Source organism: Neolamprologus multifasciatus, chromosome 22 (assembly GCF_963576455.1).
Source record: "Neolamprologus multifasciatus chromosome 22, fNeoMul1.2, whole genome shotgun sequence".
NCBI lineage: Eukaryota > Metazoa > Chordata > Actinopteri > Cichliformes > Cichlidae > Neolamprologus > Neolamprologus multifasciatus.
In genome coordinates this window covers 2,883,838-2,899,380 of record NC_140459.1, presented here as the reverse complement: position 1 = coordinate 2,899,380, position 15,543 = coordinate 2,883,838, and the positions used below count along the sequence as shown (strand labels likewise).

The following is a 15,543-nucleotide window of genomic DNA, read 5'->3' as shown; positions in this document are numbered from 1 at the left end:
TCCCCTCTCTTCACCGCGCGATTATTCAGTTTCCATGGATACCTGGCTCCATTTTCCTCTGCAAAGTGCAAATCAGAGGCTGAAGACGGGCTGACGATCAATAGCTGTGCTGTGACGTCTCCATCCAGGCTGTGACGCGTCCGTGTCATCGCCGTCCACCCTGCAGGGTTCATGTTAGAACAAGGCCAGCTAGTTTCACCATCTCACCTCCTCTTGGCCATCAAGCAGCTTCTCTTTGAGGGGAAGGTGTCCATCTGGACTTTCAGCTCCTGCAGGAACGTTCAGATTCCCTGAAGGCAAAACAAACACGCTTTAGTTTCAATAAACAAATGCATTTTCCTCCACACTGCCGTCCACAGCGTTAATTATTCAGAGCTGTGGTGTACCGTCAGTTGTTGCAAAGCCGACTTTGCTGACAGTGAAACCGTGAAAGCAGAAGACAAAGAAGCTGACGGGAGTCTTGGTCCTTTTCCAAAGGTGCTCTTTGATCCTCGGAAACTTTCACACCTTCTCCTGTTTCTGCTTTGATGTGTTGTTTGGACACTCGCTCTGCTTTTTCATCATCCGTGAGTATGCAGAGATGCACTCTTGTAGGTACACTTATCTGTTCAGGGCGTGATGTGTGGGTGGGTTTCTAAAGGCTTCCTTAAAAAGGAGCTTGTTGTCGAGGGAAGCGTGCGTCCTCAGCATCAGGTACAGTGGGGCAAAAAAGTATTTAGTCAGCCACCGATTGTGCAAGTTCCCCCACTTAAAATGATGACAGAGGTCAGTAATTTGCACCAGAGGTACACTTCAACTGTGAGAGACAGAATGTGAAAAAAAAATCCATGAATTCACATGGTAGGATTTGTAAAGAATTTATTCGTAAATCAGGGTGGAAAATAAGTATTTGGTCACCTCAAACAAGGAAAATCCCTGGCTCTCACAGACCTGTAACGTCTTCTGTAAGAAGCTTTTCTGTCCCCCACTCGTTACCTGTATGAATGGCACCTGTTTGACCTCATCATCTGTATAAAAGACACCTGTCCACAGCCTCAACCAGTCAGACTCCAAACTCCGCCATGGCCAAGACCAAAGAGCTTTCGAAGGACACCAGGAAAAGAATTGTAGACCTGCACCAGACTGGGAAGAGTGAATCTACAATAGGCAAGCAGCTTGGTGTGAAAAAATCAACTGTGGGAGCAATCATCAGAAAATGGAAGACATACAAGACCACTGATAATCTCCCTCGATCTGGGGCTCCACGCAAGATCTCATCCCGTGGGGTCAAAATGATCATGAGAACGGTGAGCAAAGATCCCAGAACCACACGGGGGGACCTGGTGAATGACCTGCAGAGAGCTGGGACCAAAGTAACAAAGGTCACCATCAGTAACACACTACAACGGCAGGGAATCAAATCCCGCAGTGCCAGACGTGTTCCGCTGCTGAAGCCAGTGCATGTCCAGGCCCGTCTGAAGTTTGCCAGAGAGCACATGGATGATACAGCAGAGGATTGGGAGAATGTCATGTGGTCAGATGAAACCAAAGTAGAACTTTTTGGTATAAACTCAACTCGTCGTGTTTGGAGGAAGAAGAATACTGAGTTGCATCCCAAGAACACCATACCTACTGTGAAGCATGGGGGTGGAAACATCATGCTATGGGGCTGTTTTTCTGCCAAGGGGACAGGACGACTGATCCGTGTTAAGGACAGAATGAATGGGACCAAGTATCGTGAGATTTTGAGCCAAAACCTCCTTCCATCAGTGAGAACTTTGAAGATGAAACGAGGCTGGGTCTTCCAACATGACAATGATCCAAAACACACCGCCCGGGCAACAAAGGAGTGGCTCCGTAAGAAGCATTTGAAAGTCCTGGAGTGGCCTAGCCAGTCTCCAGACCTCAACCCTATAGAAAATCTGTGGCGGGAGTTGAAAGTCCGTGTTGCTCGGCGACAGCCCCAAAACATCACTGCTCTTGAGAAGATCTGCATGGAGGAATGGGCCAAAATACCAGCTACTGTGTGTGCAAACCTGGTAAAGACCTATAGTAAACGTTTGACCTCTGTTATTGCCAACAAAGGTTATGTTACAAAGTATTGAGTTGTATTTTTGTTATTGACCAAATACTTATTTTCCACCCTGATTTACGAATAAATTCTTTACAAATCCTACCATGTGAATTCATGGATTTTTTTTTTTCACATTCTGTCTCTCACAGTTGAAGTGTACCTCTGGTGCAAATTACTGACCTCTGTCATCATTTTAAGTGGGGGAACTTGCACAATCGGTGGCTGACTAAATACTTTTTTGCCCCACTGTAAATGTTTGCGCTGTTAGATTTGACCTTTAATCAGCTGTCAGTTTCCTGCAGGAGAAACAGATGCCTGAATATTTCCTGCAGCTCCTCTCGGGGGATGCTGTAGCGCTCCCGGACCAGATGGGATGTAAAATCCCTGCATCGACTTTTCCCCGGAGTCTTTCTCAGGTGGAAGCGTCTGTAAAAGAGTTAAAAGGACACATCCGGGAAGATCTTCTTCACACTCCGTCTCCCCCAAACACCGTGGGTGTAATTAGGATGTTTGGAGAAGCAAGCAGTGCGTTAGGATTTATGTAACATGCATTAAATACAGGAAAAGGAGGACGATGTCACAGATGGTGATCCGGGTACTTTTTAATCTGTTATTTGGATGCTTTAGCTGTTTGTAAATGTGGCTCAGATTCATCTTTACGATTAAATAAGATGGGAATTTACTTTCAATTAAATGATTAATGGGGAAATTAGGACAAGTTTAATGAAAAAATGTCCGGATAAAAGTCTGAGCATTAATGGAGAGTTTTGTTATTGTGCAAAAATGCACTTTGTTCCCAAACTCATTGAAAAAAGAGAAAAGTCTGCTGAGTGTGGGAAACATCAGGCTGTTTACAGAAACAGTCTCCTGTGGACTCACCGCGCTGCTTCCAAGCACCGAGTGTGAAGTGTTGGTCTGATCAAACATGTGGATCAAAGTGATGAAGTTGATGAGCCGTACGATGAAGATGTTGAAGAGAGGCGGCTGTCAGCGAGCAGCGGTGTGGCTTCATGCTGAGAAAAACCATGTGAAGTTTGAGGGTGAGGCTGGAGGAGAACAGAGGAGGAGCTTCACTGTGACCATGGTGCTGCGTGAGGAGGGGCGGAGACGTATGTGAGGGTGGTGCAGGACGGGTACGACAAAGAGACAGGCTGATGGATGAGGTCAGGCTGGAGTCTCTGTGGACTGTGCAGGTAACTGTAGTGAGGGATGCTGATGCTGGAGCTGCCAGGCAGGAGGAGAGGAAGACCTCACAGGTTTAGGCATTAGGAGAGAGAGCAGCCAATAGGAAGAGGAGAAACCATCCCAGCAGGCGTCCAGTTAATGCACTGCTGCTAAATCAGACCCAGTGTTTTATCAGCAGCACTGACATCATCAGTGAGAACGCCACCGCACTGGAGCACACGAGTGATGGTTTCATTCATGGCTCCTTCTTCCATTCAAATTACAGTTTGCTTATTTCTCTGGCTGCCGAAAGAGCAAGTCATTGCCACTAAGGCGAGCGCGACCTCGACTCACTTCCTGTCGATGCACTTTTGGGTCCCTGCAGAAAAGATCAGACGAAGCTTTCACTGAATTGGGAAGTTTGTGTGTGTGTGTGTGAGAGTGTGTGTGCGTGTGTGTGTGTATGTGTGCGTGCATGTGCATGCATGTATGTGTGTGTGCGTGCAAGTGTGTGCGTGCATGCATTAATGTGTGCATGTATGTGTGCAAGTGTGTGTGTGTATGTGCGTGCAAGTGTGTCTGTGTGTGCATGTGCGTGTGTGTGCATGTGCGTGCGCGTGCATGTGCGTGCAAGTGTGTGTGTGTGTGTGTGTGTGTGTGTGTGTGTGTGTGTGTGCAAGTGTGTGCGTGCATGTGTGTGTGTGTGTGTGTGTGTGTGTGTGTGTGCGTGCGTGTGTGTGTGCAAGTGTGTGCGTGCGTGTGTGTGTGTGTGCGTGCATGTGCATGCATGTATGTGTGTGTGTGTGCAAGTGTGTGTGTGCATGCATTAATGTGTGCATGTATGTGTGTGTGTGTATGTGCATGCGTGCAAGTGTGTCTGTGTGTGTGTGTGTGTGCAAGTGTGTGTGCATGTGCGTGTGTGTGCATGTGCATGCATGTATGTGTGTGTGTGTGTGTGCAAGTGTGTGTGTGCATGCATTAATGTGTGCATGTATGTGTGCAAGTGTGTGTGTGTGTATGTGCATGCGTGCAAGTGTGTCTGTGTGTGTGTGTGCATGTGCGTGCGCGTGTGTGTGCATGTGCGTGCGCGTGTGTGTGTGTGTGTATGTGCGTGCGTGCAAGTGTGTCTGTGTGTGTGTGTGTGTGTGTGTGCAAGTGTGTGTGCATGTGCGTGCGCATGTGTGTGCATGTGCGTGCGCGTGTGTGTGCATGTGCGTGCGCGTGTGTGTGCATGTGCGTGCGCGTGTGTGTGCATGTGCGTGCATGTATGTGTGCATGTGCGTGCAAGTGTGTGTGTGTGTGTATGTGCGTGCGTGCGTGCGTGCAAGTGTGTCTGTGTGTGTGTGTGTGTGTGTGCAAGTGTGTGTGCGTGCGCGTGTGTGTGCATGTGCGTGCGCGTGTGTGTGCATGTGCGTGCATGTATGTGTGTGTAATGTGTCAGGCTTGAATTGTGTTTGATAGTCGTCAGCACAGCAGTGAGCAGATTTCCTTCAGAGATTTTGGCGCCGAGCCTCCCAGAGGAACATGATGGTTATCAGACTGACTCAGTCTGAATGAACCTCGTGTTTCTGCAAGAGTCTCAGGAGGAGTTTGGTTTGTCTGAAACTATAAAGCTTCTTAAAGTCTGTTAAAGTTAAAGAGGAATGAGAAGATGACTGAAAGAGATCGATACTGTTCACATAAATCACACGTGACACCGTTATTTTCATAATTACATGTTAAGATCTGCAGAAATCAAATCACTGAGTTTCACAAATCCTCAGCTTTTCTTTTTCTGTGTGTCTGATGCATTTGTGTCTGTCACCGTGCTCGCTGTTGTTCTTTGTGAGAGCGGCAGAAACCAAAGTGTGTGTCTCTTTGTGTTTGCAGCGGCGGCTCTGGGGAACCTGGTTTCAGATCTGGCGGGGCTCGGGTAAGCAGCATCTTTACAAACGGCCTCTGAGGCTTTTCGGTTTATTCTGGGCGAACTGTGTGAAGCCTGTTTGAAGCAAGTTAGAACTGCTCAAAGATTTAGATCAATGACGTGAAGTTTGTCCTGGTGTGTTTCTGTTTTTGTAGTTTGAACTAAACTCACTGAGTGCTGGTGATTTTCTGTGTTAAATACCTTTTATTTTCTTATTTATCTGTAGTAAAAGGTTTGCACTGTAACTAAAGTCTGACATCATCTTTGAAAGGACGGTTTTCATCCTAAAGTGTTGAAGCAGGTGTGCAGTCAGCAGATGTCTTCCCACAGGAGAAGTGAAACTTCTCTGTGTTTCAGTTTCAATCAGCCTGAATGAAAAACAGATTTTTAGCTGTTGATCTGATCTGGTTTAGTTTTAACTGTTACTCCGGCACTAAAACATCGAGAAATACACACATGTTATGAGCTCTTCCTGTGTGTGTGTGTATATACGGTGTTTATGTTAACAGGATCTTCGCTTCAGAGGCTCAAACTTTGCTGTTCGGCCTTTTTAATTGCGCTAACAGTTGTGCAGAAGAAGGCTAGCCTCATCCCGAGTGTGTAGTTCAGCACAAATGTCGGGGCTGAATCACCTGGATGAGTGATGAAACATTTCTCCCACTGAAGACGCTGAATCCACATGAACAGAACAAACTGTCTGGTAGGGGTTGGGGAAAAAATGGATACTGTGTAGCATGGTGATATTTTGTTTGCTAATAATGTATCGATACAGGGACAGCAGAAATCGATATTTTGTTACAAAAAGGTTTTTGTGGAATGGAACATCTGACTTCTGAGCAAGAATCCTGACATTCCTTCACTGTCCAAATGTGACAGTTTACTTATTTTAATTTAAGACATGTTTTATTTTAATGAAGTTTAAAACTTTTTTATTTAATGTAAAATTATATTTTATTTTAATTTACTTTCAAATTCTTCAGTTGCTGAAGGGGCTGCATAGTTTTCATAAACTGCATAGTTCAGAATAGCTATAATTGTACCAGATGGTTGTTCAGTTAAGTTGGACTAGACTGTAATACAAACCGTTCAGTTTGTCAACAATCAAACTGAAATGAGAGAAAGACTGAGTGTGAGACTTTGATATTAGAGAAAATGAATATTGATAAAGTTTACCTTTATGTACAGAATCTGAATATCGCAAAATATTTTAAAAAATCGCAATAATATCGTATCGTGGGATGTATGGTGATTCCCACCTCTACTGTCTGGGGTTTCCTATTCCTATTACTGTGACCTCTGACCCCTGTAAGCCTCAGCTGAGCTGGGATGTGAGCTGGCTGCACGCTCCTTTGGTTGGTTGAGCAATTATGGAAGTTTTTACTTGGTTTGAATAACGTCTGGACGAAGACAAAGCTGCTAAACCAGCATCCAAAGCATGCAGAGTGTTGGCACCGAATACTGTGAAACTTGATCTGCGTCGGCCCATTTCACAGATTTCACAGTTTCTGCAGGAATGATCGCAGACGTCTCCACAGCTGATGTCCCCAAAATTGAAGGACATGGATGGAAAACCACGAGCACGTGTTTTATTTCTGGGGGAAATGATGTCACTAAATGCCTGTGCAGAGATTAACACACGTTTGTTGTCTGTGTGAAGTCTTGCAGGTTACGTGGAGGTTCTGGCCTCCAAACTGGGGATGCAGGTTCCAGATCTGACGCCCAAGCAGGTGGACATGTGGCAGACCAGGGTCAGCTCTCACATGGTGAGGTTTCTCCTTTGGGTCCTATTTTTAAATCTTCTTCATGTTCTTATTCGTAGCGGCAACAATAGAGGGATGATGAGTTCATGCTTCTTTATCTCAGAGCAAGCAGGACGCTCCACTTTTCCAGATGATTAAATAAAGTGTTGATTATAATCAGCTGAACTTATCACAACAGATAACGTTCAAAGGAAGTTTGTGGTGGAGCCACACGAGTGTTTAAAATAAGGAAACAGAGCATCGCTGCCCAGACTTCCTGAAGCTAGTTTCACCTCTGCACACCGACTGTTTGAGAATAACAGATTCTGATGATCTGATGTCTCCTTCGCCTCCCGCTGCAGGGTAAGGCCATCGGCGTGTCCATCGGCTGCATTTTGGGGATGTTCCCGCTGTTTTTCCTCAGCGACGACGACGAGAAGGACGGCGACGCGCCATCAGGCTCCTCCTAACACGCCACTACATCTTCATAACACTGCTGATGTCACAGCTCTAAGAAAAGAAAAAAAAAAAGTATTCACAGTCGGACGTTTCTCTGTCATCCTGCTCGGGCGGCGTACAGTGTGAGGGAACGTAATTGGCCGCTGACCGCGACCAGAGTTATTTTTACACCGTCTGCTCCAAGAAAGCGGCGTCTGTTGGTTCAGCGGGAGGTTCAAGCTGCGATTCTCATCGATTCTTCTTATCAGTCCCATTCCCAGTGTCAGAGAGGAAACGGCTGCATAGTTATAATAATCTTTATGGCTGCAGAGTCCCTGCACGCACGTTTTCAGAGTCATTTATTTGCCAAAAAAGACGAAAACCACACAATAAACACAATAACGTCCACTCGTGACCCCTGAAAGCCTGCTAGGAGTGACTAGGAGACATAATCCAGGTGAAAGGTCACAGTGACGGGTTTCTGCCTGTGCAGAAAGTGTTCTAATAGTCACTGAACCACATCTGTATGGATGCATTGCGACTCATCACTAAAGGAGAAAGCATTAAATATGATTTACTGAAAGCAAAATGATCCTTATTGTTAATTCAGGCTGATTTAAAATCACGATAACGTGAAAAATCTGATGTTGCAGCCCCAGTGTGAATGTGGCTCACGCTGTAAAAGCACATCTTTGTGACACATGATCTGAAATGAGAATCTACTCCGCCTCTGTTGAGCAGCACAAATAGAAAACTGGGTTTAATTTAGCAGCTAATCTGCTTTAATCCCACATATCAGTTTATAAATATCCAAAAATCTCTTGCTGATGTTACCTGTTGGTCGTACCTGAGCAGGTGAGGCTGCAGTTCTCAGTGCACTGCTTGACTTATCAGTGTTTGTAGTAAAACCTCGTTTAGCTCATCTAGGTCACTGCAGGTGGGCAGCAGGTAGCAGATCGGTGCAGTGCGTGAATTTGCACTGTTAATCAAAAAGTTTTAAACGTTCAGCTTCATGGTTTATCGAAGGTTTGTCGCTTTGTGCTCCAACCGCATGTTTTCCAAGTATTCCAGCATCACAATAAGACTGGATTCACTCCTGGATTCTGTTCCCGCTGTCACATCACCAGCTCAGCTCTCCGTGCAGTGTGAAGCTAAAGCGCGGAAATTCACAAAGGGACACAAAGTAAAGCTGCAGGAGCAGTTTTAATGGTTTCCTTTCACAGTTTCAGCTTTTAGTGTGTCAGCAGTCAGAGGTTGCTTAGCATAATAAAGGGATCCCGGAGTTTCACGCTGTGATGTATCCTAATTTTAACCTGATAAAAACGGAGATCCGGTGCAGGCGGAGACCCTGGAGAGAGAGGCCTGTGCAGAACGAACATACGCGTAACCTTGGTGCTGATTTCGCTGCTTGGCAATTAATCCAGTAGGTTTTTTTCCTGTATCAGTATGTTGGTCGAGTTCCCAGAAATTCACATGTTCGGCTTTCCTCTCTGCGACTCGCTCCCAGGGGCTGATGGGAAGAATCGATGCTTCTCTGGTGGAACAAAACTTTGATTTCCCTCCCACAGACGGCTCGTGTAAATCCGCCCGGGCAGCTCGGAGGATGGGAAACCCTCTGCAGTCTCAGCACCGCCGGTGTGGTTTATTCCTCCCAGACATCAGCACTGTAGCAGCGGCGAGCGTTTCCCATCCCGACAGCAGAAACACGAACACGCCGACTGTTTCAGACACTAGCTCGCGTTTCGTTTTGATCTCTGATTAATTGGAGGAACAAAAAAAAAAAGATAAAAGCACAAATTTTTAAATTTTTCTTCAGCAGACACTTTATACATTTACAGACTTCATCTCCAAAAACACTATTTATTCATGAGTCAAAGCAACAAGTGTTTGGTCACCACTTGCTCTGGAAGCGAGCGGACTTCCCCGTCGAGTCGCCGCCATCCTGCAAATCTGAAAACATGTCATCTGCTACCTCGAGGAATGATTTCTGTGTTTGCATGAAGAACTTGTGTAGCTCTGTAATCTCATCAGATGGTTTTTATTAGTGCTTCGAGATGTTTGTAGGAGGCGTTCAGTGGCAGCGCACACTCGGGTTTCTATTTTCAGCTCTGGGCTGAGCTTTCCAAGGTCGCTCTGTATCTGTTTGTTTTACTTTCTCCACCATCTTTTCCTTCTTTCTCTCACACAGTCGCTTCACTTGCATCCAGATTTTCCTTCTTTTTTTTAGCTTTTGTTTGATCTTGAAGCTGCAGATGGTGCCTGAGAAGGTGCGATTCAAAGTCAGAGAAGTGGCTCAGACGTTTGGTGACTTTCTTTGTCACCATTAAACACTCCAGCTGTCGACAACCCTGTAAGGTGCTTCTTATAACGGATCCTCTTGATCCTCAGACTCCCGCGCCCCCAGCTTACTGTCTCAGTGTTTTGTTTGCTGCTTGATTTGGGCTTCCACAGTGACTCTTTTCTTATTGATCAGCAGCTTCATCATTTTTAGATTTAACAAACTGTCAGAAATCATCTTATTATTCCAGGAGCTGCTAAAACTTACTGAATAATTCAGATTCTCACATTTTAGAGGCAAAAACCAGATTGTTTTTGTTTCTAATAGGTGAAAATGTCTTTGCCAGCTGCTTAAAACACACAGTGAGAAGTGAGGGCTGTTAGATGTTTAGGACTTCTCTTCCTCCTGCAGTCTTCTATCAGCTCCTTCTACATCAGACATTTTTCCCTACAAGGTGCTCGTGACCTGTCACCCTGTGACAGCTGGGATAGGCTCCACCCCCTCTGATCAGTGCAATAATGTGCAGTTTTTGTTCAATATGTTTTGTGCAATAAAGGGCTGCCACGATTAGTCGACTAGTCACAATTACGTCGACTATTAAAATCGTCGACGACTGATTTAATAGTCGACGCGTCGTTTGAAGCTTTGTAAGATCACAAAAGACGCAGGAATAAGTAGTAGGATTTAAGAGTGTAATAACGGACTGAAACAGAAGATGGCAGCACTGCATGTACAAGGATGCCAGCTGCCGTTAAACACCAAAGAAGAAGAAGAAGAAGCTGTGTCCCAGAATTCATAGCGCAACCCAGCTCAGTTTACAACAATGGCGGCAGCTAGTTAGCTTTAATGTTACTCTTATTATTCTTTCTGGGTCACAAAATAAACGTTTAACATATTTTCAGGCGAGAATGTAGCTGTGTAAACCTCAAATATCTGCTCAGTTTATCAAGACACCACATATTTTCAAAAGCGCTCCGACGTTTTCGGAGACGTCTGTTACCCACTAGCTCGATAGCTAGCCGGGGGCTAGGCTAACTAGAGCCGTGAGAACACCGGATTCCCGGCTAATCGTTTTCAAACCCACCGCTGTCTTTCACTACTCAGGTTAAACATGATATATAAGTCACTTAGATAACTTAAAATGTTAATGTTTGGCTTTTTTTAGTATTTTATTTGTTCCTGAGTAAATCGGTTTGGCTGAGATTAAAGTTATAGTTTTTACACAGCTGAATAAATGTCAAGCAGACAGCTGATTATCAGAAGTGTGAGATGCTCAAGAATTTACTCCGGTGTCCTGTTATATTTTAGATAGCAAGGAGTTTATTAAACTTCACCAAAACAATCTGCAAACTTCATTAAAATTTAATAAACTATCATCTTGCCTTTATTTTTAGTTAGCACATACCTTAAACACTTAAAGCTGTAAGCTAATGATAGTTATATAAGAGCAGATGGATGATGATCTGATTAGTCGACTAATCGCAAAAATAATCGGTGACTAGTCGACTATCAAAATAATCGTTTGTGGCAGCCCTAGTGTGGTTCAGCAGTTGCGAGATGAAGGTTGTTCCATCGACCTAGAAATTCAGTATATCTGATGATGCTGTGATTATTGTCCAGGTCGATCATCACAGCATCATTATTCTGTTTTTATCTACCTTACATTCTTCACAGACGTCGTCCTCTGCCATCACAACTTTCCTGATAAAAACTGTGATGTGTGGTTTTGAGTTCTGCTGTTTTTCTAGCAGATTATGAAATGTTTGTCTTCAGAGGGACGGAGATGCTTTAAGCACAAATCCCAACACATCGTCTGAATTAAAGGAATTAAGAGCTGTGAGTTCAGACAGAAATGTTTGCACGGTGTTTTAATGAGGGTTTGGACTCGGCTGCAGGAGACATTCAAGTTTGTCGCTGGATTAACTGTAAAAGCCTCGAGGGACGTGAGCTCTTTGTCTGCCCGTCTCATTAGGACAGATTAGTCTGAGTCTGAACCTGGTAAAAACTGAGGATGCTTCAGAGAACTCGTTTGCTTTTCTGTCATCTCATGTTTGTGTTTATTTTACACGAGGAAAAGATTTTAATCAAACTTTTTGTTTGTTTTGCTTATTTAAGACGATATTTTCCTTCATTTAATTATGTGAAGTCATCCTTTGAAGCCTATAAACAAGAAGTTTGTCATGTAAGGCTGTCGGGTAAAGGAATGCCGTGTTGTGCTGCCCTCTTGTGGACAGTCTGGAACAGCCGCCGCGCACTGATACATGTACAGTATGTACCGAACAACCTGGACTGTTGAAGGATGATGTGTGGATGTATTTTGCAACATTATGTGCAATTAAAACAAAAGTAAATGAATACAAGTGTTTGATTGTGGTTCTGCAGGTGATGCTTCACTGACCTCTCATTCATTCATTCATTGGGGACTCCAGGCTGAGGACGCTGCTGCGAGCAGGACTGAGCTCACGTTCAGTGTTTAAAGGTCCTGAAAACAACACGTTCATTTGAATCGTGAGCTCAGACTGTAAAGCAAAGATGGATGTAGCCACTGTGAGGTCACTTTTAGCCCTTTTCCACTCGTACCTGCTTACACAGCTCGACTGCGTTTTGCTCACCATTACAATCAAGGACCACCTAATGTGCGTGGGCTCGTTACAGCATCGCTCTAGTCCAATCACGTCATTTGTATGTGACGTGAACGCCTCAACAATAGATGATGTTGAAACTAAGGCTGCCACGATTACGTCGACTATTAAAATCGTCGACGACTGATTTAATAGTCGACGCGTCGTTTGAAGCTTTGTAAGATCACAAAAGACGCAGGAATAAGTAGTAGGATTTAAGAGTGTAATAACGGACTGAAACAGAAGATGGCAGCACTGCATGTACAAGGATGCCAGCTGCCGTTAAACCCCGAAGAAGAAGAAGCTGCTGTCCCAGAATTCATAGCGCAGCCCAGCTCAGTTTACAACAATGGCGGCAGCTAGTTAGTTTTAATATTACTCTTATTATTCTTTCTGGGTCACAAAATAAACATTTAACATATTTTTTAGGCGAGAATGTAGCTGTGTAAACCTCAAATATCTGCTCAGTTTATCAAGACACCACATATTTTCAAAAACGCTCCGACGTTTTCGGAGATGTCTGTTAGCCACTAGCTCGATAGCTAGCCGGGGTCTAGGTCACTAGAGCCGTGAGAACACCGGACTCCCGCTAATCGTTTTGAAACCCACCGCCATCTTTCGCTACTCAGGTTAAACATGATATATAAGTCACTTAGATAACTTAAAATGTTATTGTTTGGCTTTTTTTTTAGTGTTTTATTTGTTCCTGAGTAAATCTGTTTGGCTGAGATTAAAGTTATAGTTTTTACACAGCTGAATAAACGTCAAGCAGACAGCTGATTATCAGAAGTGTGAGATGCTCGAGAATTTACTCCGGTGTCCTGTTATATTTTAGATAGCAAGGAGTTTATTAAACTTCACCGAAACAATCTGCAAATTTCATTAAAATTTAATAAACTATCATCTTGTCTTTATTTTTAGTTAGCACATACCTTAAACACTTAAAGCTGTAAGCTAATGATAGTTATATAAGAGCAGATGGATGCATGATCTGATTTGTCGACTAATCGCAAAAATAATCGTGACTAGTCGACTATCAAAATAATCGTTTGTGGCAGCCCTAGTTGAGACGATGGTATAGCTGCTGCTCGGTGTTTGTCACGGTGCTGTAGTCGGGCTTAAAATAATGTGGGTTTTGATTTTCATGAAGTACACGCTCTCAAAACCTGCTGAGTGACATCACTGACTGGTCATGAGGTCTGCTGACGTCCAACACTCAGCTTGGTGTTTTGAAGCAGACATGAGAATGACTCTCATCTCTGCACACTCGCTGGATAATGACTCATCACATCACTGATTACCATCTTGGTTTATCCTTATTCTTCCACACTCTGGACTGCAGGTTTCTCATGAGCAGGTTCCTGGTTCAAACCCCGCCTGGGCCTTTCTGCCTGGAGTTTACACGTTCACCCAGAGGAGAGATGCAGGTACAGACCGAAGCACTGCTTGAATCTATGGTTAAATATGTAGTGTGGAGCACTTTGTGTATATTTGTTTTATTCCTCTAAAACACACATTTCTGGTTTAATCCTAAGAGAAAATCTTGTAAACTCACCTGAACCCAAAACTCACTGTAAACTGTGCTGTGATTGCAGCCATTCCCCAACTCTCTGTGAATGGTACTCATGACCATTGATCAGTGGTTGTTGATCAATAGTCATGAGAAGGAACTGACCTCCCAGCCCATTGTTCCTCAGTGGGCTGGTTTCAGTCATTATGCAAATGTACTGTTTATAAGATTGAAACCTGCAGTCAGCTGAGACTGAAGGAGGCAGTTGGATGATGACGAAACGTTTCTACGTCCAGATGAACAGAATCAACTTTTGGAGAATCACTTTGTAAACATATCTTTAAATATTTTTAATTTAATTATGTAAATAATCATAATGGTGAAATGTTGTCATTTTGTCTTTATTTATAAGAACAACAGAGTAAACCCCTAAAATAACTTCCTTATATTTCAAAGAACTTGATTTAAATCTCACCAGAACAAATTAAATCTGTCGATCGACTCGTAGACAGAAGCCTGCACGTCTTTAATTCATATCAGACATTTCCCAGCGCGTCATCCTGCTGCTTCCTCTGGTTCATTCATCTTAAACGTTTGTCTCGATGTTTATCAGAATAAGAAACTTGATTTTTGTAATATCGAATGCTGATTCATTTACAAAATAAACGATAAAAATTGTGATTTGGAGCATCAACAACCTCAAATGAATAAACAGACTCAGAATTATTTGTCAGTACTCGATAAGTTTATTAAGGGACAATCAAAACGTCTTGCATGAAAAAGTAGGACCAAAGATAACCAACTGTTTATCTTCTCAAGCCCAAGCTCACAGTCAAACTAAAGCTTTCCTACTTTAGCCTCATGAAGTTAAATAGAAACAAAAAACGATAAAAGCAAAGCGCAGGTTTCCCTCATCATCAGGTGCACATCGAACGTACGATTTTATTTTACAGCCAAGATCCAACAAAAAAACGGTTTACATAGAAAAAGATGATTAATATTCAGGAGCATGAAGCAGAATTTACAGAATTACAAAAGTAGTAAAAAAAATTAAATAAAAAAGGTTTTTTACTTCTAGCACCACAGGCAGGAGTGAGTTCGTCACAGCGCTGGAAAGGTCTGTAGCTGCTGGAGTTATGATTTTAATAAAACCTGTTTGTTTCCTCGCGGTTTTAGAAAACGTCTGAAATGAGATGGAGAAAAGTTGCTGTTCTTACAGGAGCCATGCTGAGTTCAAGGCTCGTGGGAAATTTGTCAGTAAAAAGTTACATTCATGTGCCGTTACTTTTATTAAAATCAATAAAAATGAAACCTCACTTGTACGTCGGCTTAAAAGAAGTGATTATTGTGGTGAGTGATGTTAGCGAAGCTGTTAATCTCAGCCTCATCGCTGAATTTTTAACAGATTTAGTTTTTGACATTTGTGTCATTTCTGCTGTACGCGGTTGTTTTTGTAAATCTAATTTAAAGTCTGCAGTAAAATCCGCCTTTTATCTACCATCGTAAGAGCAAACTGGGGAAGTAAAGGACCGCTGTCCCAAAGTTTAGGCCTCAATCAATCTGTGATTTATAAAATGCATTTTTCACTCTGGCTCCTCCCTCTTTAAGCCAGCTTTCTGCTGATTGGATGGGTCCGGCAAACAGAAGGTTTAACGACAGGTGGGTGGGGCTTAAAAGTGCTGAGGGGTCTCTCTCAGTGCCTGACAGATCTTCATATCTGAATCTGTGGCCACGTTTAAAATGAGAATCCACCACAGGACATAATACTTCAAATTTACAAGAAAGATATTTTTAAATAGGCTTTTTTTTGTTATTGTGCAATAAATGATAACTGACT

At 43.4% G+C, this 15,543-nt stretch overlaps 1 protein-coding gene across 2 annotated transcripts in view; it reads left to right on the top strand.

Moving 5' to 3' along the window:
- The window catches only part of tmem65 (transmembrane protein 65), a 55,195-nt gene extending 40,163 nt beyond the window's left edge, over positions 1 to 15,032 (top strand). Inside the window, exons 5-8 of one of the 2 annotated variants that reach the window (XR_014872038.1) lie at positions 5,087 to 5,129; positions 6,778 to 6,883; positions 7,222 to 7,761; positions 7,795 to 15,032. Coding sequence is in view for 1 of the 2 variants with exons in the window: in XM_085149251.1 (XP_085005377.1) it covers positions 5,087 to 5,129; positions 6,778 to 6,883; positions 7,222 to 7,329 (257 nt within the window). In the remaining variant the exon portion in view is untranslated. Of the gene's footprint in view, positions 1 to 5,086; positions 5,130 to 6,777; positions 6,884 to 7,221 lie in introns of both variants that reach the window. The other variant, XM_085149251.1, reaches the window with a different exon arrangement.
- The last annotated feature ends 511 nt before the right edge of the window (positions 15,033 to 15,543 follow it).